Here is a 25,883-nt window from a genome sequence, read left to right as displayed (position 1 = left end):
CCGAAAGTCAGGGGATCCGACAAGTGTTGGCAGGTTGTGCCATAGCGCTATCACACTGCCCATCCATGAGTTTGCATACATTCGATAATCAGATGAGATGGAAGCAGTCGCTTACGGCTGTCTGAAAGATGGGAATGCCCGGCAAGACTACGAGGAACCCAATGTCCACCCACACATTACTACGCAGTTAATATAGTCCGAGTAACGTAGCTCGTCCTAGTAAGAGAAGATATGATGTAAAGCGTCTAATCAAAACATATTATGTATATATAGCACGTTCTTTTGACGCCTTCCTGGGCCTGCTGCTGGTCTCTCTCTCTCTCTCTCTCTCTCTCTCTCTCTCTCTCTCAGTCAAATTGAGAGTTCATATAGTACAGAAGGCACCAGCCCATCCTTTGCTTTTTGCCATCCAAAATCCAACAGCCCTTCTAGGGCCTTTCTAGATTTCTGATTCTCGTGACCTATCATTTCACACACACACACGCCCATATAAACAAACGCCGAAACAATGCTTGGTAAGGGACATAGTGTGCCCATAAAAATGCAAACTGCCCGTCCTAAGTCTCTTTCATTCATCTCCGTTTCCATGAGATGGGGAAGCCAGCCGTTCATGCTCCGACTCGGCAGTCCTCCTCCGCATCCAGAACCTAAGGATATCCCTCTTCCTCGCCTTATTCACCGAAGACGACTCAACGCCTTCACCAACCCCCCTTCGCGGTTTCCCTCTTCCAGGAACACGGATCTTCTAGTTCCCGCCCCAGAAGCTATTCCCACTCACGCTTCCGTTCGCGCCCCTACTTGGCGCACCAGGCCCAGGTCCCTGCCTTCTGTTCCCCCTGAAGTAGTCATACTGCATGGGGTCGTTCTGGCCCTGATTGGGCTGAAAAGGCGGGCCCTGCATCGCGCTCGGCGGCGTCTGCACCATGTCGTCGTCAGTTTGCGGTACGTTGCCGTAGCCATATCTGGAAGCGCCCAAGACGCCTGGCGCGCGTGGGTTGGGGATACTAAACCCGCCCAGTGGACCGCGAGACCTGGAGCTATCGAAACTCTGTTCGTGGTGGAGGCCGGCGTCCGAGACATCGAGACCCGCTGGTGTTGAAGTTGGCATGCCCGCCGCGTTGTAGACGAGGTTGCTCGAGCTATCATTGCCGTTGTCACCCATGTGATACAGGGGGCTTCGGCCTCTACCGGGCGCCTCGCCAGGAGTTAGCGTGGGCGGTGAATAGGGCGCCTGGTTGTTGTACGAGTATTGTTGCGACGGAGACATGTATCCGCCACCATAAGCAGTGTTGCCCATATCGGACTGGTTCGAAAAGAGCCTGCGGTTGTTGCCGAAGCCCATCCCCCCTACTGGTGTACCTGGTCGAGAGTTGTTGTCGGATCCCGTAGCTACGGTTCCTGGTGTGTCTGGCCGGACGATATCAGATGCTTGTCCGAACAACTCGCCGGCACCATGGTCAGCAGCGAATTCGTCACGATTCTTGTAGAACTCAAAGTCCAGTCGGGACTCGGGGACGACCTCGAACCCGGGCACCGCGGACGACACTTTCCCGACCTTTCCAGAAGCCATACTGTCCAGGGCGTAAGTGTCGCTATACCCGCTCACAGACATTGAGTCGCCAGGTCCTGCATCACGGCCGTCGGACAGTCTGCCCTGGTAAATGCTTGCCAGTATATTCTGAGCTTTGGCGTGCACCATGGGTGTGATCAGCGGCTTGTATAGGGCAGGGTGGCCGAAGCGCGAGGCCAGACGATCATTTTTGAGGCCTTGTTCTTTTAGGCCGAAACCCTCCTCAGCGTTGTCGTGCTTGATGATTCGCGTGGAGTAGTATGTGATCTTATTGTCGTACAGCCGTGAGCAGATGAGCTTGAAGATGATCATCAGAAATGGCAGCGGGGCGACGGAGTAAGCTAGAGTATGGTCCCCGTTTCTAACCCACACTACTAAGAAGACGACCAGGTGAGATAGCATCAATCCGAAAAGGACGCGGTTGAACAAGATGCGCCAGAACATTCCTCCACTCTCCGTTTTCGTGACGAAGACGTACATCAGCAAATACTTTTTGAGGGCAACGTCAATGGCGAAGTATACCCCTGCCGCCGGGAGAACAAGCGGCATGATGGGAGCGTAACAGAGGGCGGCTGTGGCGTAGAAGAGAAAGTAATTGTAGTAGCTAGCGTAATCAAAAGGGGGAGGTGCCGAGAGCTCGATGAGCTCTCTTGGGGTCGGGTTCGAAAACTTTCGCATTATAGAGCCGTAGATCAACTTCCAAAGCTGCGATAAGTCGATGGCAGCACCAAGCTGACGCTGGATGAGCCAAGAAACCCAGAAGGGAGAGATATTGCAAAGCGCGATGAGGACCGTGGTTCCAAAATTTGCGTTGAGGATAGCTCGCCATGCATTCTTATCCTCGCTGTCCATGGTGTCGCTAATCACCCTGCCCGCGAAGGACCAGAGCGCGCTGAACAGGGAAAATACAAACAGATTGTTGAAAACGAAGAAGGAATAAAGCTTGGCGACAACGTGGCGTTCACGACCGGTCTTGGTCATGTCGCCGGCCTTCATAGATAACCGCCGGAAAATGATGGGGAGCACCATGTAAACCAGGGAAGTCAAGGCTGGAGAAGCGATACCCTGTACAATGGCCCAGAAAGTTCTGTTCTCTTCCAGGGATTTCTGGAAGGTAGACCAAACAAGTGCGAGATTGCTCAGGTTGACCAAAAAGATGGCAATCATGGCGTTGGGGGCGACCCATACCACGGTGAGAACAGTAATCCATAAGTTATTCCATAGTCTCCTCATGGCGCGAGAGCCCGAGCTGAGTGGCATATTTTCCCAGACGATGTCGTTAGGCCTGGGAGCGAGAGTAACCCTTGCACCTTGCGGTTTCTTGCTTCGGCAGAGATAGGCAATCGCATGCGCTTCACTTATATCAGAATAAGACGCAAAGCCATACGGCATGGAGCCTCTCTTGTCAATCCGTTGGCGAACCTCCTTAATCTCCAGCTCCAGCAACTTGATACGTTGGGTGAGGTAGTCGATAGCATCCAGTTTCTTGTCCTTCGGATAGGTTGAGAACGAAGGGTCTTTCTTGGAGGGCCGGCAGACTGGCCTGGTAGGTGGGAGGTTCTTGGGGTCCTTGAGGTATTTGGCCAGCACTCGTTCCAGCTTCCGGACGGTCTCACCGTGCTGCTCGATCAAAGCGGGTAAAATCTTGACGTCGCGTGCGACAGCAGTCCTCGAGAAGGACGAGCTCGGTGCTACGCTGTCAATGATTCGGGCGATACCTTCATCCGAAGTCATATTTTTGGGGATATCGTACAACTGGCAGTCGTTTGGTTAAAACGGAGAACCGGTGCGATGGGGGACGGGTGTAACATACCATGAGCGTACGGGCGTGGAGGCTCTGCTGGTACTCCTCGCTTCTGAGATACTGGATCCTTAACTGACAAACCTTCCTGTAGTTCCACCAAAGAAAGAAGCACACAATCAGGGTAGTTACCCAGGACATGACAACTGTAGCCCATTGCCACTTGCCCCACACGTTCATGGGGGTCACCCTTTGCAGCCAAGGCGACTCAGGTGAGGCATTCTTATACCAATTTATGGGAATTTGAATGCAACAACACAGGACGGCAAGGGACAAGAAGATGTTGCGGCACATCCTGGTAAAGCGCATAAAGATGGTGGCGTCCATGCCAACCAGCTTCACCAAATCCTGCTCCGTGGTCGTCCACAGCGGCTTGATCCAGGAAAAGATGCCCTTCCCGAGCTGGGGCGGGGCGTGTTTTTCATCGGCATGTTTGAGTTTGGGAGCGTATACGACAGTATTGAGCGGCCTAACCAGGGAGAAACCAAGGGCAACGGCGGCGGTGATGCTGAAGGAAGAAACAATGGCAGCGTAGATGGAACTGGTAGAGAGCTGGAGAGCAGTAGGATCAGCAATGTGTACGTTACGGACATGACATAACGACATATCTCTGTGAATAAAGGTATGGCACTTACCTGCGAGGCAAAGGGGTTCTGCAGGAGTCTAAGGAACTCGGTAATAGCGTCATCACGGCTTTTGAGCACGTTGGCTAGTGTGTCCGGTAGTTCCACCATCTTGTTTGCCAGTAAGAAGCCCAAACAGGGCGGTCGAAGCAGAAGTTGTGATCAGAGCGACAGCGATCGAGGGGGGCGGGTTGTGGTTCGTCGTCGAGAGAGCCGTGTTAGCGCAGGCCCGTGAGTCGTCTGGTCGGCAAAGCCCAAGTTGGGATGAACTGGTTTCCCTTCTTTCCCCAGCTTTCGGTTGGTTCAACGAATTCGAAAAACACCGACAGATTCGAAAGCCCTTTCCCGTCTGCAGTTATCCCCAACGAAAGATGTTTGCTGTATGTAGGCGTCGAGTGTCGGGTGAAGGCGTGCTGTTGATGGCGAACGTGACCGGCCCTGTTTCAAAGGCGTGCCGCGCAAGTACAAAGAACGAGATCAGGAGTCCCTTTGGCGTCGACGATCAAAGAAAACAGTTTCGTTGTATGCTGTGCGCATCACAATTGGAACCGAACGATTGTCGTCGTGTGTAACTCGCGCCGGGGCAGTCAGATAGAATAGGGTCAATAAGAAAAAGACCACCACAATCTGGAACGAATGTGACGTATGGTGGATGCCAAGTCCCAGCGCTAACAAATTGATTCTGGAAAATCTGTGGCCGATCGGGACTCTGCCGCCAGTGCTGAATAGGAGGAGGGAGAGTCCAGCCAGTAAGCGAGAGGGGCGGACAAGAGACGGTATTAGTGAGGGTATTCAAGTAGGGTGCGCAAAGAAGGAAGCAAAGTCCTGAGGGTTATTGCTTTGCTCGAAGGTTGGGTACTGTGGGAAAAACGAAGGTGGTGTTGGTGGTCGTGGTCGTGGTGGTCGATGATGGGATGGAAGAGTTGGTTAAACGAGCGTCCAAGTCGAGTCCATCAGATCGGGCCCATGTCGATTGAGTGGTTGATTGATGGGGGTGGATGATGATATCAATCCGGCCACTTGTGCATGCGTGTCGCAAGATCGTCAAAAAGTATGATGGGCAGCGACAGACACTGGACTTGACGAGCACAGGCAAGCAACAGGCAAGTGGCAGCAAAACGATTGGGGATGGACGGGTTCTGGAAGGAGGGATGAACGGGCCAATGACCGCTCTTGCCCATCTTTGTGCGTCAATCATGGGGACGCCGGGGTGGCTTCGGGGCCGCTAAGAGGCTCGTGTGGTGGCTCCTTCCCCTTGCTCACATCCACATGCCGTTGGATCTGTGACTGCCCGTGGGGCCGGATTGTCAGACTCCATTGGCTGTGTGGTGCGCGTTGCAGCGACTGCAATGTGCTAAGAATGGAACTTGGAACTTTGCTTCCCGTCCGTCAATGGAGTTCAGGGTCTCGACGCCGTGCCCAGGGGTAGGCAAGCAACCAGGAACAGCCCATTCAGTGTTCATCTCGTCTTTTCTTCACTATTTCAGTCAATGCCGCCGCCCTCTTTAAGCATCTTTACCCCATATTCAACGCTTTCTTTTTCTTCTGGCTAACCTCGCCATCGTCCATCTTCAAAAGGGTTCCTCTGTTGCTCAAGGGATCCCATCACGCTTCAAGAGTTATTGGCTGCCCCTGACATAGCATGATCCACCAAACAGCAGCAAAGCGGCTCAAGAATGGACCTTTTAAATGGACACTCCGTGACTCCAAGACCTCACCCAAGACTGGCCGCGCCGCAAGGTTGCCGTCCTGCCGTCGTCAGGCATGGAAGTGGAAGCCGGGGAGGGTTTTGGCACCAGCCTGTAACAAGCAGACGACCCAATTAGGATCCAAGCAGGCCAATCATCGGTCAGACAAAGGTCTGTCACACGCTGCCAACTGGCCTCGTCAAGGGTGCCAGTGTGTGTCCACTGCGGGCACTTGAGCATGTCAGCATGTCCCACCACATTCCATTCGCACGCGCCCCCCTTCAAATAGAGAGAAGCACGAGGATTTGGATCCCTTTGACGATTTCGTACATAAAGATCTGACTGAGAACGCGATGCAACAAAGCCTCTTCACTAGTCCAGGCACCAGAAGCATTTTCGTACGAGACTGACCTTTTACAAGATTATTCATCGGTTGCCTCACTTTTTAGTTTTTGCTTCTTTCCATTTTCCACGACTCGAACGATACCGCCGAGTGTCCATCCGGCATGGTTTCCGCGTATGGGCCTCAATCCGCTACAAGATTGTTGCATCCACAAATAACTCCTCAGGACATCAACAAAGACCCATCCCATCGAAGAGATCGGCGCAAAATTAAGCAGGGTCGTTGACTCGTTTCGTCCTTCTCTTCACGACCTGCCATTCCAGCTCCTGGAGTTTGTTTGAGCCTTCTGGGTCTCAACAATGGCATCTATGAAGCTTCGGCACTGGTTCCTCGGTCTAAATTATATCGCTGCCGTCTCATCAAACATTCTAATCAAAGCCAGGGATCACTTCAACGGTGGCGAACCGCCGTCAGTTTGGACGGAATAAACAAAAAACGCATAGTCTTCGAGGTAACTATCATCGAGGGCATCCGTCCCAACAACGGTCGAGAACCGATCACCGTCAGATCCGGCTTAATATCCGGATTTCCATGTCCATCACGATTGAGCTTGAACTCGGGTCCGGGGGCAGAGAACGTACACTCACACCGGCCTCTAGGAGACAACACTTGAGCGCCTCCAGATAGACAGTTTGTTGAGTCGAAATACAGTCTAATCAAAAACTGGCCTACACAGTGTCATCGCCTCTCAAAGTGGTATTTCATCTGGCCGCTGGTTGATACTCATCCCCCGTTTTGTCATGGAGACGTCACTATTTAGACTTGGAATGTCGTGCGCTGAGAAAGGAGGCAACATCGTCCCCGACTTTCTCTGGTTTGTCCACAGACAGTTTCTTTAATCGATACTCATTGGTACCAGTATACCGCTTAGATCTTTCCTTTGAAGTTCAAGTTATGGGCGAACAAGCCCCAACGCTGTCAGCTGGTAACTGAGAGCTGGGCCAGAAACTCGGCGGTTCCATGGTTAGGTAATTTGAGTTGGAACGACACAGCACCTCGCTCCTTCCAGTTGGAGACAGAAAAAGGAAGGCACATCTGTCCGCCTGCCTGTCCGATCATTCCGTTTATCGTAATGATTGGCCGGTGATCCTGCATTGTCCCTTAACATGCGTGTCTCCCGTTGGTCAATCTTCCCGTTGAAGGACGCGGCGCTCTTACTTGCCATCTCCCTCTACTCGTCAGGTTTAGAAGCAACCCTCCCTCCAGCTCTGACGAGTAGGTGTGGTATCTCTGCTTATATAACATGGGGCTGGAGGTAGAATGAGCGGGGGAGCGAAGCTCTGCCCACTGCAACTATCTTGAGCTCAACACATCCATCGCAAGACTCCTCTCCAAAGAATTATCCTCCCTTTGTGATGAGTTCCTTTATTTTCGATACCGACCTGAAGATGTTGCCTTGACAGACGTGGCTCCTTCTCTTCTCCTCCTACTGCCCTTCTCTTCTTACTGATTGATACCGTTGAAGATACTCTTTAACAACCCCGTTGAAAGCGACCACCTCGAATAGCGGGAGCTGCTTCTTATCATCCTCCATGATCGGGGCCAAGTATCGCGTACCTGATCACGGACGATGAACCCACCAGTCTAATGACGAGAGATGGCCCGCCAACACAGTCCTCAGGAGCTCGTCGTCCTACGTCGGGGAGCAGTGGTGTGGTACTCAACCGCCTATGCAGCCGGTGCTCATGGGCACTAAGAAGGACTGAGGCACATTGGCAATGAATACCCCCAATCAACTACAACATATCTGATCTGTCGCAACTACATTCTGGCCCAAGGGTCTACGAAACAGATGAGTTCGACAAACACCCGCATAGTCAGAATCGCAATGAGCTGTTGGAATCAATTGCTACCGGCTGCCATCTGTGTACACAAGTCGTCAATATTGAACAAATCGACGGTATGTGTGTTTTTTTGTAAGGCGCGGTGTTATCGATTACTGACGGCAAAGTAGGCGATCAGCATCTCTTACCTAAACGGCTACCAGACGGTTCGCGCGAAGCCTTCGGCCTCGTCTGTCACTGGCTGAATGACTGTCTCGAAAATTATCCGGAATGCAAAGGAGGAAACTTCGAAAGTCTCTCAACACGGCTCATCGACGTAGGCCGATCTGAACCACTCACGCCGCGAATATATGTCCCTGTGAGCCCCCAAACAACGGCCAAGACGCCATACCGCACCCTCAGCCGCCCTTGGGCGTTGACTGGAGATTCCCTGAGACTGACAACAGAAAATATCGACGAGTGGCAAGCTGGTGGGATACCACTTGATGGCTTAGCACAGACATTCTGTAATGCTATGCGTATCACACACCAGTTAGGCTATCGATATATTTGGATCGACTCTCTCTGTATCATGCAAGACTCCCATGAAGATTGGAATAGGGAGGCCCATACAATGGCCTCCGTCTACGGGAACTCCTTGCTCACCATTTTCGCTACCAGAATAGGCAAAACCGACACTTGCTTTGCCACGAGAAACCCTTTAGAAATATACCCCTGTGGACCCACTCTTACACCCGAAGCACTGCTTCGGCACGGCGGAGACGGTGCTAGCACAATTTCCTCATTTTTTGCTGTATCTGAAAGGCAAAAGGACAAGATCAGAATGCTATCCGATACTTGGAACCAACCCCCACTCCTATGCAGAGGTTGGGTTTTTCAAGAGCGCCTCCTATCTTGCCGCATCATCTACTATGGAGCCGAGGAGCTTTACTGGGAGTGTCTTCACCACGTGGTGTCCGAAAGTTATCCGTTTGGGAGGGTCCTGACACGTACTGGTTTCGAAGATTCTGATCACCACTACACCGTCAAGTCGGTCTACCAGGAGTTACTGAACAACAAATCAGGGATGGACGAGCTCCGCATGTCTAGAGTTGCTGCGGATTGGGCATTGCTGGTCCAGTATTACACTATAACAAATCATACGGATGCATCGGACAGACTCGTTGCGCTCGCTGGCATTGTTAGAGCAATCGAGCAAAGCAGAGGCTTTACCTACCTCTATGGGAGCTGGAGGGAGTTCTTCCCACTTGATTTACTCTGGTCCCTCGACAGTGGCCAACGTCTAGAACTTTTCGAAGCTTTGTAAAAGGCGGCGCGAAAGGGGTCCCAAAAACCGTCTAATGCGAGTAGCGCAAGCATGGGGCTCTCACAACGGAAATTACCCTCGTGGTCTTGAGCAGCTACAGAGGGGCCCAAATCATACCGGTTTTTGGGAGGATACCACCTTGAATACAAAGACGACGATCGCGGTGCTGGTCACTATGCTTGGAAGTGTCCGGTTGATGTCCTCGACTGCAATCAGGGTGGGTTCCCTTCAAGGATGCACGACAGGCTCTCAGACCAGGGGCACGAAGGAGCGAGCAGACACATGGCAACCCTGATATTGAAAACCTATTTGAAACCATTATATGGAGAGGTTAAATTTTAGACTCAAAAGATATCAAGCTCACCAAGTTTCTTCTTGTTATCTTGAAAGAAAAGAACAAAAAGCTGCAAAGGAATACACAAGTTGTGCACGCAACCTTTCGACTTCTTGACTTCCCTCCGCTCCATCCTTCTCCGACATGACATCGTGGGGCGTAGATCAAGTGCGGACATCATCATCCCCATTCAGCAACAAACAACCCCTTATACAGATGGCAAAAAGATCAGACAAAATGATATATACAGGCTAGCATGCATACTATGTGTATGTATTTTGTTATGTAAACTACATCAAGAAGATTATCCAAAGACATTAGGTTCAGACAGCCTGGTGCATGAACTACATCTATGGTACTTGCCCACAGGAGCCATGATTGCAACAGGAGAAAAAAGAACTGAAGAGAAGAAGATTCTATGTGATACCCATACGTATTCCTTTTCCTTAGAAACAGGTTATATACACCAAAATTATGAAAACTTTCAATTTCCCGAAAATGATTTTACCTCCCCCCTCTCTTCGAGTCTCCCGCTCATGGAAGTGACAAAAAACACAATCCGCGAACTGTTCCAAAACTAACACAACTACATGAGTGAGCCAACTGATGGAAACAACCACATACGACCATAGATGGTAGAAAACTCGGGATCCCGTCCGCTCTCCCATAGATAAGCTACCAATCGCCAGACTAGTAGTTGGGTCGGTGACGACCAGCGAATCCCTGGTGTTGTATGTTTTTTTGCCTATTTTTCGCTTCATTATTCTTTTCTTCTTCTTCTTTTTTTTCAACCCCGTCCTCGATTTTGACATAGTGCGTGTGTTTTGAGTCCAAATTCTTGCTGGTGTCCAGAATTTGGAGTTTTTTGGTGCTGCGTGGTGCAAAGAAAAGAAAATTGGACTTTGTTACTGTCCGGAGGCTCGCTATTTCGACACCGGTTACCTAACGAAGCTGTCGAGGAAGCCAATGGTATGTTACATGCATGAATTTGCACTTGAACTTCCAACCCATAACACAATCATTCTTGTTTCCAAGATGGACATTGAAAGAAAAAGACAGAGTAAAGATGTATAAAATGACAAAGACCTATTCGGCTATCATCCAGATTTCGCTTGTCTCCCTACCGGCCACATACCCATCCAGTTATAGCCACATTCCTGAACCATATACCACATCCGTCCCAAGCTAGGGAGACCAGCGTCTGGAACAAAAGCAAAGAAAGACGCAGCGGTCATAACTAGACGATTACTTCAAATTCAAGTAAACCTTCCATCGCTGCTGTCACCAGAGTATCAAGTGCCTGGGGCCAACCCGGCAACCCTTCCGCTATGACGCGGACGTTTCCCTCAAATCCCAAAATACGCCTCATCACCCAATTTCCACTTGCCTTCACTCATCGTACAACCTGATATCCCAACTTCCTATAACTTACCTTGTCCATCTCACTTCTTCCCCCATTTATTCACCCCCGAACAAACAATATGAAATCCCAAATTTAGGCAGGTCCCTGACTCCTCGTCTTCCTCTGCGTCAAACCCACCGGCTTCAGAATCTTCCTCGCCGCCTTCTCAACCTTCTCCGCCGCCGTCTTCTTGGGTCTTCCCGGCGCCCTCTTCACAGGGGATGATGCACCATCACCATTCGTCTCTCCCTCCCCAGTCTTGGCTCTCTTCGCATCGCCGTTGACCTCCTCCTCGTCGTCATCATTGTCCTCATCGTATTCTTCCGCCTTCCTCTTCTTACTAGCCAAAGAAGCCGGAGCAGGAGCAGGTGCAGCCTTGACTCCTGCCTGGGCTTGTGTCGGGTCCGAAGCCTTGGCGACGGTTTCCGAGGGGGCGGTCTTCATCTCCGTATCACCCTCCTCATCCTTCTTCGCGGCACCAGCCACTCCGTTCGTGCCATTCTCTCCCAGTGGTGCAGCGGCCAGCGCTTGATCCGGGCTGGTTGCGGCAGCCTCCTTTGCTTCGTTGACCTTCTTCTCGATCTTGCCTTCAGTAGACTCCTCCTTGGCAGCCTTTTCCAAGTCTGGAGCCGCCTCCCCGTTAGGCATGACCATCCCTGCGCCCGCGGGGCCACCGGCCGATGCATCTTCTGCAGATCCCGCCAAGCCGTCACCGGTCGGCACAGCATCCGAGCGAGGATTCTCGTGGACTTTCTCGGGAGCCGGGGCGGCGGCGGCGTCAAAGATGGCGGTGGTAGTAGGGGCAGAAGGAGTGGCGGTTTCGAAGCCGTGGAACTCAGAACCCGCGGCGGTGGGCTCTAGAGCCATCTTCTCGGCGACGACTTGTTCTTCGGTGGGGAAGGTTTTAGGTTTCTCGGCGGCATCCTTCTTGTCGTTGTCGGGATGAGCGTCGGTGGCGGGCTTGAGGTTGTCGGTTGCCGCCCCAGTGGGCTTACTTTCGGTGGTGGTGGTGGCGGCTACGTCTGCCATTGGGACGGGTGCGGAGGCCGAGGCGGAGCCCGTGTCGTCTGGTTTGGTGGTAGTGGTGGAGGGAGCGGTGGATTGCTGCTCAGCTGTATGATGAAGGCCAAGAGGAGGGAGGCTAGGTGTCAGTTTGACTGTAACTATTGTGTTTAAGGGTTTCTCGGGGGTTTGATTGATAATCGAATTGGGACGGGCAATGATAAATCGGGTCTTGATGGTGATGTTGATATTGAATAGGAGGTTGTTGTCAAGGGCGATGGTGGTGGTGAAGGGCGGTGATGGCGCGTGGGCGAATCAGAAGAGGAGCGCACAAGGATTCGCCAATGCGCTTCGTGTAGCAGGTAGATGGCGCGAAACCGTGTAATTCCGTCTCCTGATGATGAATTCGAAGCACCAGTCTGAATCCTAGATCCAATTGTTCTCATACAGAATACCGTGCTCGTGTCGCGAGGGCATCTCCGACTCACCTTTGTTGACTTGGGCGGACATTGTGATGGTGTGTGAAAAGAGGCGATGACGTAGTTCGGGAGGATACCGTGAAGAGGTCGGGGTGCGCTGTGTGATTTGAGTGGAGGAGGAAAGGCTCGGCGGGTCTAGAATCTGGGGAAATGCGCAGGGGTTGGTTCGACTGTTGGGAGGGATGGTGATGTTGACGATGGAAGCAAATGCTGATAGTGTCGATAATGGGTAGAAAGCACGCTAAAAAAGATGGTTGGTTGTAAAGATGAAGAATGTCTTAAAGGTCGAGTTAGGTCTGGGCAAGGTAAAGACTGTGTGTTGGTCAGGAACAGAAAGATGGACAAGGACCGCGGTCGCTTCCAGGGTTCCTGTTATGGCTGGTGATGTGCACTGATCAACTGTGAAATCCCCATTCGTTCCTTCAGAGTAGAGTCGACGAATCGGAAGACCAAAATAGTCGGAACAATAGAAGGGCCGGGAGCTGGTTGTACGAAGTCCATATCTCTTTACCGTGGTTGTGTTATGCAAAGCATTGATCATCACCATAAACTGGGAAAACTGTACAGAGGCATCCCTCTCTGCCGTTCCTAGTTGTGCATTGCAAGAAGCGAGGCAGATAAAGTAATTGTGTAATCTATAAAGTAATAGTATCTAACTAAAGAAGCAATGTACCTCAAATCCCATTTCTTTCTATTATTTGGCAGCCCTATGAATGCTAACAATGCGCTAAAAGAAGTGTTACAAATTATACGCAAGGAATATGGGCTAACTAAGCTACCGGTACACAACAGCCATATAAAAGCTAGGCAGTATAACTATGACAAGAAAGGAAGGCTCATAAAGGTAGGCCAAGCTCATGAAGGCGAGCTAGGCCCATAGAGTCAAGCCAAGCTCACGAAGATAAGCTAGCCTATAGGCAGTGAGCCAGTATTAAAGGGTTCACGTCTACGTGGACATCTAGAAATAGATATCTCGCAAAGGGCGAGCAGGTATAAAGGGACTACGGGAGAACTTAGATTGTCAGATAGTTCGACAGTAGTCAATAGATCATTATCACCGAAATCAGTATTACAAATATACTTGTTGTGAACATTTTAACTTTACTGAACAGTACTGATAGTTACTACCTTTAGCTATCTTATTTAGGCAGATCAGACTGCTGTTTGTCACAAGAAGTGCCTAAACAGTATTTAATAATAAACTTTTGAAATAAATTTGTTTTCGCTTGTCCAAATAGAAATTTAATTTAAAAGTAGGCAAAAGCAATAATATTCATTCAAATGTTCATCCGAGACTAGAGCGCTAAGGTACCCCGCTTATTATTGATAGCAATATTCAACCCTGAACTTATCTTTTACCATATACCTTAATATCTAAGAAATAGTTTAGAGAAATATCAATAAGAGAGAAGAGAAGAAAAAAAAAAACTAAAAAAAAAACTATTACTCTATACATCCTAAAGCCTTTTCTGCTTTAGTCTCTCAATGTCAATATTGTTGTTGATGTGCGACTCCTTTGGATTAAACACTGTTACTTTATTAGCTTATATAGCTACTTTATTCGTCTCGGGAAGAAATAACCAGCGTCTGCTAAAACTTCCTTTTATACCACATTTCTACTGCTTCATCTTCCAAGCAACGGCTAGCAAATTTGTACCTGCAGATCTTCTAGAACGTTCAGTGCGAATTTGTACCTGCAGATCTTCTAGAACCTTCAGTACGTTGGCCTGTTAGGCATACAAGAAAATGCCACCAGTGGTATAGAGCAGACGTCAGGACAACCTGCAAGCACTCTCACCTATGGCCAAGTTGCAGAGAGCTATGACCATCTCGTTCAGTTTCAGATGTGACTTGGCCAATAGCCTCCCAACTACCACCACTGCTACCGAAATCTTTGAAGACTGAATTGTTGTCTTTTATCCATAAAAACCCTATTAGATGGGCCACAGAACACTTCGTTGTTCAAGACATGTGTCATTCGAATGTCGTCTTGCTCGGTCTTTGGTCGGTGTTTACTCCATGCATGGTGCCATTGTATATCAAGGGACCACCGCACATATACAGTAGGTACACCATGGTACACTACAGTACCTACCTCCACCTACCGTGGGGAGCTTTCCCCGCCATGACGTGTGCTCCGAGCTGTTACCTACACCACCTGAGCTCTGCTAACACTCTAACTCAACACATAACACAACGCTTTTGACGCTTTTGAAGCTTTGTCTGCCTCATCACAAGCTGAACTGGGCTGATGGAGCTGAATGCCTTCCAGAAGGCTGACCATTTCCACCAAAGATATTGACCTTCCCAATTCTGTTAGGATCCCAACCAAAGGTAAGCGTATCTCGTGGTCGAGATCCCTTGGCTGCTTTCCCAAGAATGCAAAACCAAGACCCCGTCGGGTGCATATCAAAGGGTCCGGTGGATTTGCTCGAGGGAGAACAAAAAAAATTATCAATGGCGTCAGTTTGGGGTGTCACTTACGGTTCGCTCTTAGTGTTAGTTGAGCGGCAGACGGTAGCGTGCCAACCCTAACACCGACCACCTCATTTCACTTTCAACCTTCCTGATTTCATCATCATCTCCACAACCCGCAACTGAACCTTTCATGGCTTCAATCCCAACCCCGCGATTCCACCTGCCGGCAACTCTGCCCGTAAATAGTTTCCATCCGATTGTGGCAGTCAAGCATGAGGCCAAGATGAGCCAAGATGGCCAAGATAGGGGCCAAGCAACATTCCCATAACGTTATTCGCCACGTGAACCATTCGGTGGATGAGATCGTCCCGACAAACGCCAAGAGTGCTATCAAAAGGGGGCTGTGTACGTACCTGGTCGGTGCTGGGCGTTCTCGGCCGTCACATTCCTTCGGTACAGTTCCACCATACGGCGCCGCGTAGGGGCATGCACGGCGCCGTACCTTGTCTCCGTCCGGCCTTCCAGAACCTCAAACTCGGTTCACACCTCCCAAGCCGACGCCGAGCCTTGGTGCCAAGACCGACAACTTCTTAAAACATCTTTGCCAATGCTCGGCCGCAGCCTGTTGGTCCTATCAAAACCGGTTGCGGAAAAGCCTTCGCTTTGTCGAGTGCCCGCTCTCTAACAAACTCGACACTCCATCGTCTGAGGTTGAGCTCATCGCGATCGCCACTCCCTACCCACCACCCAGCAGGGTCTTATCAAGCCCAGCCCGAAGCTCACTGGTAGAAGGGCTCTGCCGCGCCCGCAACCTTCTTGGCCGGGAGCATCAAAGGTCTTGGACGGTTGGGATAAACTTCTTGGTGTTTGCTTGGCTGTCGTTATGCCCAGACAAAGTTGCTGCGAGGTTGATCGGTGGGCAGGTTGAACATGTTGGAAGTTGGACCCAGTTTGATGGCTGACGGAGAAGCGGTCATGACGGCGAATGCCCGCGTTTAGATACTTAAGAAAGTCATGTGCCCAACTTCCGAATCCAACTGAAAACACCTGCTGTTGATGTACCTCAACTTTCAACCTGCACGCTTGGAATAATAAAAGGAACGGAAGAACAACAGACCCCCCAGTTCTAGACTTCCGCACACAAACTGGGTGCTCAGACCTCCACGTTCCTACGAAGATCCCTTCTTTTCCCCCCAAAACGAGACAATACATCATCCGTGAGCCGCCTCAGCTCGGACCGTAAATATCTTGTTTGCCATCTCGACAACATATTGACCATCCTCCAGAGCATTGTCACAAACACCATCGAACCCATGCCATAATGGCAGAAGCCCAGTTCCCCAAACATCCCTTCCTTCTCTCTGTACCAGAGGTCGAGAAGGCTCTCGACACACGAATCGACAATGGTCTGTCAACGAACCAGGTGCCGCAGCTGCAGCAGAAGTATGGCGAGAACGAGTTGGAAGTAGGCAATACCATTGCCTGGTACACCATCTTCATCAAACAGCTATGCAATGCCATGGTTTTGGTTCGTACCCCATTTTCCCTCCCAAAACATCAACTCGGATATCATAGCGGTAGAGTTCAAAGCTGACTTCTGGATATAAATGTTAGGTCTTGATCTTCGCCATGGCGCTGAGCTTTGGCGTCGAGGATTGGGTCGAGGGTGGCGTTCTCGCGGCTGTCATCATCCTCAATGTCGGAATCGGATTCTGGCAGGAATACAGTGCCGAGAAAAAGATGGACGCCCTTCGAGCGCTCTCGTCCCCCAGTGCTAGCGTACTTCGTGATGGCAAGACTTCGGTTATTCCCAAGTAAGTTGCCATACGCAACAACACCCCCGATAACCAGACAGCCTGCTAACCAGGGACTGTAATGCAGCGCTGAGGTGGTTCCCGGTGATATCGTCCTTCTCAAGATGGGCGACACCGTCCCTGCCGATCTCCGCATGTTTGAAGCCATGAACCTGAGCTGCGATGAGTCCTCTCTGACAGGCGAGGCCGAGCCTGTCGAGAAGATCACGACCAACGATATCGTGGTTCCGGGCACCGAGAAGCCAGCACAAGACGAAGGCGAACTTGGCATCGGTGATCGCATCAACATCGCCTACGCCACCACCATCGTTCGTAAGGGTCGCGGTCGCGGTATCGTTATTGCCACTGGCATGAAGACTGAAGTGGGTAAGATCGCTGCCTCCACGAGCAAGAAGCAACGCAAGGCCGGTAGGTCGATGAGCAGGAAGCATGGTCATCTCCAGCCGGTCAAGGGAGCTGGCTTGCGCACGTGGGATTTCGTCGGCAAGTTCCTCGGTTTGACCGAAGGCACGCCGCTCCAGATCAAGCTGTCCAAGCTTGCGTATACCCTCTTCTTCTGCGCCATCTTGCTGGCCATCATCGTCTTTGCCGTCAACAAGTTTAACATCCCCAATGAGGTCATCCTGTATGCCATCTCCACTGGTATCGCCATCATCCCGGAGTCTCTGGTTGCTGTCTTGACCATGACCATGGTCGTGGCTACGGCTGTTATGAGAAAGGCCAACGTGGTTGTCCGCGATCTCTCTGCTCTCGAGGCCCTAGGAGGCGTCACCAACATTTGCTCCGACAAGACGGGCACGCTAACACAGGGTGCCATGATCGTCAAGAAGGCGTGGCTTCCGCCGTCCAACGTCTACACCGTCCGCGACTCCACCAACCCCAGCAACCCAACTGAGGGCAAGGTAACTTTCTCTCCGGATGACGCCAGGACCAACAAGGAGGAAAAGGAACGTGATTACGACCAGGAGAGAACCACCCAGGCCATCAAGTTTGACGTGCCGGAAGGCGAGAACGAAAAGCCCAGGCAGCCCAAGACGTCGGAGATCGATGCCGAGGTCACCCCCGAGCTCAGGTTATTCCTCCATGCGACGGCGCTCTGCAACCTTGCCACAGTCCGGTTTGACGAAGAATCTGACGGCTGGAAGACCACTGGAGAACCCACGGAAATCGCCATCCAAGTGTTTGCCCACCGGTTCGACCACGGAAAGAAGTCCATCGAGGGTAAGGGCTGGAAGCAGGTGGCCGAGTTCCCCTTCGACAGCAGCATCAAGCGCATGTCGGTCGTCTACATCGCGCCCAAGGACAACGAGCTCGAGTATCCCTCTGAGAACAGCATTGTGTTTACCAAGGGCGCCGTGGAGCGTATCCTGGATCTGTGCTCCAACATTGGAACCGGCGAGAACCAGCAGCCCATGTCGGAAGAGCTTAGGAACCGCATTCTGGACCAGATGACCGACTTTGCCTCCCAAGGCCAGCGTGTCCTTGCCGTCGCGTACAAGCCGTGGAACGGCCAATACTCTGCCCCCGAAGAAGCCAAGAAAGGTGACGATTCCGTTCGTGCTCAGGTTGAGGAAGACTTGACGCTGCTTGGTCTGGTCGGCATCTACGACCCGCCCCGTCGTGAGACGACCGGTTCCATCAGCACCTGCGCCACCGCTGGTATCAAGGTTCACATGCTTACGGGTGATCACCCGGAAACCGCCAAGGCTATTGCCAGGGAAATCGGCATCATTCCTCGCAACCTGGGTGTGTTCCCGGCGGCCGTGGCTGAAAGCGCCGTCATGAAAGCCACCGATTTCGACAAGCTGTCGGACGAGGAGATTGACAACCTTGCTGAACTTCCCCTGGTTATTGCCCGTTGCGCCCCCGAGACCAAGACAAAGATGATTGAGGCCCTGAGACGAAGGGGCGCCTTCATGGCCATGACCGGTGACGGTGTCAACGATGCGCCATCGCTCAGCCGGGCGGACGTCGGTATCGCCATGGGATCTGGTTCGGATGTCGCCAAGTCGGCGGCCAAGATTGTGCTGACAGACGACAAGTTCAACAGTATCGTTGCTGCCATCCGCGAGGGTCGCCGCATGTTTGAGAACATCCAGAAGTTCATCCTCCACTTGCTGAGCAGCAACGTCGGCGAAGTCATCCTGCTCATTGCCGGTCTGGGTTTCCGTGACAAGGCCGAGTTCTCCGTCTTCCCCATCTCGCCGCTCGCCATTCTGTGGATCAATATGGTTACCTCCTCCTTCCCGGCCTTCGGCCTCAGCAAGGAGCCCGCCTCCCAGGAAGTGATGAGGAAGCCGCCGCACGACCGCAAGCGGGGTGTGTTCTCGAACCAGGTGCTCGTGGACATGATCGTGTACGGCATTCTTATGGGGACCTGCACGCTCATGACTTTTGTCATTGTGGTTTACGGCAAGTACGGCGGCGACCTGGGCACAGACTGCAACAAAAAGTACAGCGACTCGTGCATCCCCGTGTTCCGGGCCCGCGCGGCCGTGTTCGCGCTGCTGACGTGGCTGATCCTGCTCAGCGCGTGGGAGTTCAAGGACATCCGCAGGAGCATGTTCCACCTCAACCCGGACAACAACAAGAAGTTTGCCGTGTTCCACGACCTCTGGGCCAACAAGTTCCTCTTCTGGGCCGTCCTCATCGGCCTCGTCAGCGTCTTCCCCACCGTCTACATCCCCGGCCTCAACAGGAACGTGTTCAAGCACACCAACATCAGCTGGGAGTGGGGCGTTGTCATCGGCATGTCCATCGTGTACGTCGTCGGCATCGAGTGCTGGAAGGCTGTCAAGCGCCACACCGGTATCCTGGATGACCACAAGGTGCCGCAGAGCGCGTGGACCCAGGGCGACGATGGCGGAAAGATGAAGCGGACTATGAGCTTCTCACTCTCAAGGAGCTTGGGGCGCACCAAGAGCTTCTTGAGGACCATGACGAGCTCGACAGCAGGAAACCCTGCTGCTGCTGATGAACGACAACAGGTCTAAAGGGGCGCCCATGTTGACTGATGTCTTTGACCTTTGTTGATTTTTGGGTTTTGAGTTTTGTTTTTGCCTGTTTTCGTTACAATGTTTGCGACAGATATACCCGGTCTCGGCTCAACTTGCGAGCAAATTGTTGGCTAACGAGTTGGATGCCTGATGTTGGGTCTGATATATTGCCTGTGATGGTTGAATATTATTATGGCCGTTTCTCTTTTTTCGAGAGCATGATGTTGACGAAGATGAGGGAAAGAAAAAAAGAGATGGGAGGATTAATGAGGGATAAAATGATGTGTATGGGTATTTTTTTCTGTTTTCTTTTCATGTGTTCAAGTTTGATACCACGACGCTCTTGGCCTTTGTTGTTCTGAGCGTTGTTTCCTGTATATAGAGAGGAAGTACTAGTGAAGTTAGAATACATCATGGAGCGATAGTTGAAAATGAACGAGTCGCCAGAAACATGGGACTTCCGGCGTTGTTATGTTGGTGATACTCTTCAGTGGTGTGATGGGTACCTCATGTTGACCTCACGTTTACACCTACCTGAAATTGCTAATGCAGATTTCTGTGTCTGCCCTAGCAAAAAAGCGTGATGCCCTCATAAGATTAGTCAGATTCACTAGTTCACGTCTCTTCCTTGATGGTGTTTTCCTCCAGCCAAAAAAAAAGGGGGGCTTCCTTGAGACGTTAGAGCTTATCGATAAGGAAATCATCGTCACTTCCACTTCAGGGGCTGCTGTTAGTGCAACCCTGACCCTGCACTCGTTCATTACAGGGCAGGCACCACGTAGCCTAGCACTTCCCTTCCCCAGCGCCCAGTGACAGCGACCGGGTCCCCTGAGCCAGGCCGCGTAAAGGACACCTCGAACCTCCACTGACGCGAGCACCACTTCCAGCATTCATCGCCGGCACACCTTCCTTATCACGACAATTCACTTCGATCCATTCCTTCGTCGACAGCCGCTCGTTTCCCCAATTTCAACAGTATCGTAATAATCAATTCAATCATCATGGCTCCCACCAAGACCACCGGCAAGGATGTGTACTCGGTTATCCTGCCGACCTTCAACGAGCGCCAGAATCTCCCCATCATCACCTGGCTGCTCAACCGCACCTTTACTGAGCAGTATGTCACTGGTTTCTGTGTTCCAATTGGCGTCGACCATATCCCTAGTCTCTAGTTACTGACTTGCCCTCCACCAGAAACATCGACTGGGAACTCGTAATCGTCGACGACGGCTCCCCCGACGGCACCCAAGATGTCGCCGCCCAGCTCGTCAAGCTCTACGCTCCACACGTGCAACTACAAACCCGCACAGGCAAGCTCGGCCTCGGCACCGCCTACGTCCACGGCCTCCAGTTCGCCAAGGGCAACTACATCATCATCATGGACGCCGACTTCAGCCACCACCCCAAGTTCATCCCCCAGATGATCGCCAAGCAAAAGGCCAGCAACTACGATATCGTCACGGGCACCCGCTACGCCGGCGACGGTGGCGTCTACGGCTGGGATCTCAAGCGCAAGCTCACCTCCAAGGGCGCCAACATCTTTGCCGACACCGTGCTCCGCCCCGGTGTGAGCGACTTGACCGGTTCCTTCCGGTTGTACAAGAGGGACGTGCTGGAGAAGCTGTTCCAGAGCACGGATATCCGTGGTTTCACCATGCAGATGGCTCTGGCTGTTACGGCCAAGTCCCAGGGCTTCTCGATTGCCGAGGTGCCCATCTCCTTCGTCGACAGAGTCTATGGCGACAGCAAGCTCGGTGGCGAGGAGATTGTGGAATATGCCAAGGGCGTTCTGCAGCTTTGGTGGTCCACGTAAAGCAACAAAGAGATGCGGCAACAGAGCAAGGCGAGCGATTTTCATAAGAAAAGGAGGCTACACGATATATAAAAGCTAATGGCTGGGCTGGGCTGGGCCGATGTACAAGTTAAGGTTGGGATCTGGGTGTTGCATGGCGTTTCATTTATCGTTTCGCGTTACATATCTTTCTGGGGGTTTTCAAGCACTAATTGACTGATGATAACGTTGAGTTCGTTTTTGGTCATGAATCACTTGTTGGATATCTCGCTCTATGCTACAACGACAACAAAAACAGCAACATCAACCGCTTAGCAATTCCTGCCGCCCGTCACGCTGATAGTCTGTCCAGAGATGTACGAGCTCAGAGGTGAGGCAATGGCCAGCACAGCACTGGCAGCCTCAGTTGCCGAACCGGGCCTCCTCAATGGGATATCCGCAAAGGGAACCGGCCCGCCGGTCTTCTGAGCATTCTGCTTCCCTGGAATACCCAAAGCAACCTTTTGACCATCAACCTCGACAAACGCACCGGCCTCCTTGTTGGCCGTCAACCGGGTCTCAATGTGTCCGAAAGCAATGGTGTTCGCCCTGACACCGAAAGCCGGGCCCCATTCCTTGGCGATCGTCTTGCTGAGGCCAACCACACCGGCCTTGGCCATGGCGTAGTTGAGCTGACCGGCGTTGCCGTGCAGACCGGAGGTGGACGAGATGTTGATGATGTTGCGGGGCTCGCCGTCCTTGACGCGGAAGAAGGGGGCGGCTTCGCGGATGAGCTTGAAGGGAGCGGTGCCGTGGAGGGCGATGATGGTTTCCCATTGCTTGTCGGTCATCTTGTACGTATGTGTTAGACATCAACAATTCCTATCTTTCTCATTAGGAAATCTAGGTCTCACTCACCTTGTGAATGACAGCATCCCACGTGAAACCAGCATTGTTCACGATAATGTGGATCTTGCCATTGCCAAACTCGGCAGCCTTCTTCACCAGCTCCTTGATGTAGTCGTCCTTGAGAAGGTCACCGGGGACGGAGATGGCCTTGCCTCCGGTGGCGTTGATCTTGTCCACCATGGCTTGGGCTTTGGCGGTGTCAATGTCGGAGACGACCACCTTAGCTCCTTCATTAGCGAAGAGTCTGGCGCACTCGGCTCCGATGCCCTGGGCGGCACCGGTAATGATGGCTACCTGCCCGGCAAGGAGGCCTTGGGGGTAGTTGAGGTGGCTGGCGATTTGCTTTATCCTGTCGGCCATGGTGATGGTTTGAGTATGTTTCTGTCTGGTGGAGTTGTCCTAGTAGTGAAAGGAACCGTTGAAGCTCTTTGAAGCTCTTGAACACGACTACAGGATCACCAGTGTTATGTACTCCAACATCTTCAACAAGGGATAGAATCATAGAACCCAGCCGAGGCACATCTCCAGTTGATCATCCCAATCGGCTCCATGTTACCCCATACCCCGCATATTGATCTGAAGTGTTACAGATGTCATCCCAATGACGCTTAACCCTTCCCGTCTTGTGGTATTCTTGAGATGGAAGATTCAACATTGGCCTTTTTCTTTATTTCTCAACAACTGAGGTCTCAAAAGCACAACCCCATTGTATTAACACTGATGTCGTCGATAATTATCAGGAACTCTGTTGTTTGGAAGATGTCAACAAAGAAACAATCATGACGGGATCACGGCAAGTTGTTGCCGTGGAAATGTTTCTCCAGGCCATCAGGGTGTCAAGGCACGACCCGGCACCCACGCAACAGCACCCCTGTCACAGCGTGGAGAAGCCGCCATGGGCTGCCCCCCAACCCACTGCGGGACCTGCCTTCCAGCGACTCCATCCGATGAATGACAGTGACACAATTCGCGATTTCGGGGGTGGGCAACAGCGTCACCGAATTCAGCTCCCAAACATCCCAAGTCAACAAAAACACCATAACCGACAAACCAAGATGCAAAGAAACAAGACCGGCAAAACGCCTTCAGGGCATCAGTTCTCACGATTAAAGCCCGCCGAGATCGATCCTTTGGCCGAATATGGCCTCCCTTCCAAGGGCGAGAAGAGGTGATTTCCACTCTTAACTCTAGCTCACCTAGCTCTCACAAAAACATCCCCACTGACATTATCACCACCGTACCACCAGGCTCTTAAACTACAAAACCCAAGAAGCCTACTACTCCAAGATCGCCGAGCGCTACCTCGCCTTCTGCACCGATGCTGGCGACCGCGACTCTCTCCAAAAGCAATTCTCCCGTCTAGCCCTCGGCGACAGGACCAATAACACCAACGTCAACACGTCAAAACCCCTCCTCCCCGCCGGCTCAACATCAACACCACTATCCACCTCCCACTCCCACGACTCTTCTACATCATCACAACTCCCCATCCCACCCTCCTCCGATAACCTCTCTCAAATCCTCTCCGCCCTCCGCAAGCTCCGCGAAGCCCTCGTCGCCTCCTCGCGTCTCGACGACTTCACAACCCAAGTGTACCTCTTCGCCGTGCGCCTCGGCATCTTGTCCTCCTCCTTTGAGACCTACCTCCCCTCCCTTTTGTATCTGTTACGAGTAATCCACCGCTCTCCGTCGCACCCTTTAACATCCGTGGAACACCACGAGGTGGTGTCCTACCTGGTGCTAGACACGGCCTGTCGAAGGGGGGACCTGGCCGAGGCTTATTCTTTGCGGAACAAATATAAACTGAAAGATGCCAAAGTGGATGCCACGCTTAAAGCGCTGGTGATGGATGACTGGGTTAGTTGGAGACGGACCAAGAGAGCTGTGGATGGATATCGGGTTAGGTTGATGGAGTTTGCGGAGCCGGGGATAAGGGGACATGTGCTGAAGGCGTTTGGGAGGGCGTATTTAAGCGTTGGGCAGGAGTATTTGGAGGAATCGATGGGGATGAGGTGGGAGGAGATGGTGGAGCGGTTTGGGGTGGGTTGGGAGTTGAGTAAGGATGGACGGGTGGTTATTAGGAAGATTGGGGGGAGGACGCAATAAGGGGAAGGGGGTGAGGTTGGCGGGGTGTGAATCGGCGAGCGTGCTTTTGTTTAAGGCGCGATACATTTACTAGATACCCATTTTTCTTTTGCTTTGTTGTCTGAGGATTTGTGCAAGTCGAGTTTGGGGTGTCGGGTTGTTGTCGTTGGTAGGTAGTGCTATTGCACTGGGTTCCTCCTTGTGTATTCTTGTTCCAAGTCATCACTGCTCTTCTTCATTAACCGGCAGGACTCATGGGAGGGGGTGACTTCAAATTTGCCGGCTTGTCGCTCAGTGAGTGAGGGGTAACACAAACATCATATACTGGTACGTAATCTAAGTTGCTTTGCTTTGGTATTATTATCATTTCATTATATCGTATTCCTTTTCTCATACATAGGTAGGCAGGTAGGTATCCAAGGTCCGTTCTATCCGTCACCCCATCCCGTCCCTCATGGCCATTACATAGTACTGGGTATCCAAACAACGCTTATCGCTTGTCCCTCGCTTAAAGAAGGGCAACGGCAGCCATGAGACCACCAATGGCACCAAGACAGGCAGCAGCAGTCTGCCTGGGGCCGGGGTTGCTGCTCTGGGCACTGCTAGCCGCGCTGGCGATGCTGCTGGCGGCCGAGGACACGGCGGCGCCGCTGGAGCCAGTGATAGTGGTGGCGGCAGTGGAACCGGTGCCGGTGGTGACGACGGCAGTGGCGGACGCGCTGGTAGAGCCGGTGTTGGCAGCGGCGGTCGCGCAGGTGGCCTTGGTTGGGAAGTTTGTGGCTCCGTTGTTCTGGCAGAACTGTTTTGTTTGTGGAAGTGGGAGGTTAGAGGCTAATAATGATGACTGAAGGACATCTGTAACTTCATGACTATGGCGTAAACTTACAGTGACAGCGAAACCGGCAGCAGCCTCAATCTTGTCGGGCTCGCACTTCTCCAGGAGGCAGCACTGGATTTCCCTGACGAAGGTCTCGTCCTTGCAGATGCACTTGGGGTCGCGGTTGCAGTTGCCGATGCCGTTGATGAGGTAGGGTGTGGCACATTCTTGCTGTTTTCGGTAGAGGTAGTAAGTATGGGTTGTTACTTGGTTTTTGTTGTTGTTTGATTCCAAACACTCTTCAATGGACTAATACGATCCAAACCTGGAAAGTAGGTAGGTATGGAAAGGTGAAGAAGGTGAATGGATGGATGGATGGAAACTTACAGCGCAGCTTGGGAGGTTACCAAGGTCCTGGGCAGCAGCGAAGCTGGCGAAGGCAAGGGAGAAGAGGGCAGCGGTGACCTTCATGTTTGCGGTTGTTTGTGATGGTGATGCTGATGGATGGTTATGGTTGGAGGTCAGGTAGATTGGACGTTGAGTATTGTGTTCAAGAGATGGATGACGAGGACAATAGAGACAAGAAAAGAATTAACCGGGTGGTAGGTAGTACAGCACGAAGGGGAATGTGGGATTCAAACCCAATATAAAGATCCGAACGAGTGTCATTCCGAGCTTCCC

General features: G+C 51.9%; 7 protein-coding genes across 7 annotated transcripts; 3 read left to right on the top strand and 4 right to left on the bottom strand.

Moving 5' to 3' along the window:
* Window positions 1-271: 271 nt before the first annotated feature.
* Window positions 272-5,070, bottom strand: SMAC4_08580 (uncharacterized protein). The gene is made up of 3 exons (XM_024655180.2): window positions 4,007-5,070; window positions 3,384-3,923; window positions 272-3,325 (listed from the first exon to the last, which is right to left on the bottom strand). The coding sequence occupies exons 1-3, from the start codon at window positions 4,103-4,105 to the stop codon at window positions 746-748; spliced, it is 3,219 nt and encodes a 1,072-aa protein (XP_024511096.2). The 5' UTR covers window positions 4,106-5,070; the 3' UTR covers window positions 272-745.
* A 5,320-nt stretch (window positions 5,071-10,390) lies between these two features.
* Window positions 10,391-12,423, bottom strand: SMAC4_08579 (uncharacterized protein; the record flags this gene model as incomplete). Its single annotated transcript, XM_003349685.2, has 2 exons — window positions 10,391-12,074; window positions 12,402-12,423. 2 exons carry the CDS (start codon window positions 12,421-12,423, stop codon window positions 11,005-11,007), a joined length of 1,092 nt encoding a protein of 363 aa, XP_003349733.1. The 3' UTR covers window positions 10,391-11,004.
* Window positions 12,424-14,890: 2,467 nt separating this feature from the next.
* SMAC4_08578 (uncharacterized protein) lies at window positions 14,891-20,110 on the top strand. Its single transcript, XM_003349684.2, has 3 exons — window positions 14,891-16,338; window positions 16,425-16,624; window positions 16,692-20,110. The coding sequence occupies exons 1-3, from the start codon at window positions 16,132-16,134 to the stop codon at window positions 19,615-19,617; spliced, it is 3,333 nt and encodes a 1,110-aa protein (XP_003349732.1). The 5' UTR covers window positions 14,891-16,131; the 3' UTR covers window positions 19,618-20,110.
* A 391-nt stretch (window positions 20,111-20,501) lies between these two features.
* SMAC4_08577 (uncharacterized protein) lies at window positions 20,502-21,649 on the top strand. The gene is made up of 2 exons (XM_003349683.2): window positions 20,502-20,737; window positions 20,815-21,649. Exons 1-2 carry the CDS (start codon window positions 20,622-20,624, stop codon window positions 21,431-21,433), a joined length of 735 nt encoding a protein of 244 aa, XP_003349731.1. The 5' UTR covers window positions 20,502-20,621; the 3' UTR covers window positions 21,434-21,649.
* Window positions 21,650-21,706: 57 nt separating this feature from the next.
* Window positions 21,707-22,824, bottom strand: SMAC4_08576 (uncharacterized protein). Its single transcript, XM_003349682.2, has 2 exons — window positions 22,310-22,824; window positions 21,707-22,242 (listed from the first exon to the last, which is right to left on the bottom strand). The coding sequence occupies exons 1-2, from the start codon at window positions 22,658-22,660 to the stop codon at window positions 21,724-21,726; spliced, it is 870 nt and encodes a 289-aa protein (XP_003349730.1). The 5' UTR covers window positions 22,661-22,824; the 3' UTR covers window positions 21,707-21,723.
* An 18-nt stretch (window positions 22,825-22,842) lies between these two features.
* On the top strand, window positions 22,843-24,547 carry SMAC4_08575 (uncharacterized protein). The gene is made up of 2 exons (XM_066090821.1): window positions 22,843-23,468; window positions 23,548-24,547. The coding sequence occupies exons 1-2, from the start codon at window positions 23,080-23,082 to the stop codon at window positions 24,404-24,406; spliced, it is 1,248 nt and encodes a 415-aa protein (XP_065946609.1). The 5' UTR covers window positions 22,843-23,079; the 3' UTR covers window positions 24,407-24,547.
* A 99-nt stretch (window positions 24,548-24,646) lies between these two features.
* Window positions 24,647-25,810, bottom strand: SMAC4_08574 (uncharacterized protein). Its single transcript, XM_003349680.2, has 3 exons — window positions 25,590-25,810; window positions 25,272-25,433; window positions 24,647-25,184 (listed from the first exon to the last, which is right to left on the bottom strand). The coding sequence occupies exons 1-3, from the start codon at window positions 25,671-25,673 to the stop codon at window positions 24,894-24,896; spliced, it is 537 nt and encodes a 178-aa protein (XP_003349728.1). The 5' UTR covers window positions 25,674-25,810; the 3' UTR covers window positions 24,647-24,893.
* Window positions 25,811-25,883: the final 73 nt, after the last annotated feature.

Source organism: Sordaria macrospora, chromosome 3 (assembly GCF_033870435.1).
Source record: "Sordaria macrospora chromosome 3, complete sequence".
Lineage (NCBI taxonomy): Eukaryota > Fungi > Ascomycota > Sordariomycetes > Sordariales > Sordariaceae > Sordaria > Sordaria macrospora.
Note: the sequence above shows the minus strand (reverse complement) of the source record. Positions and strands in the feature narration are given on the sequence as shown.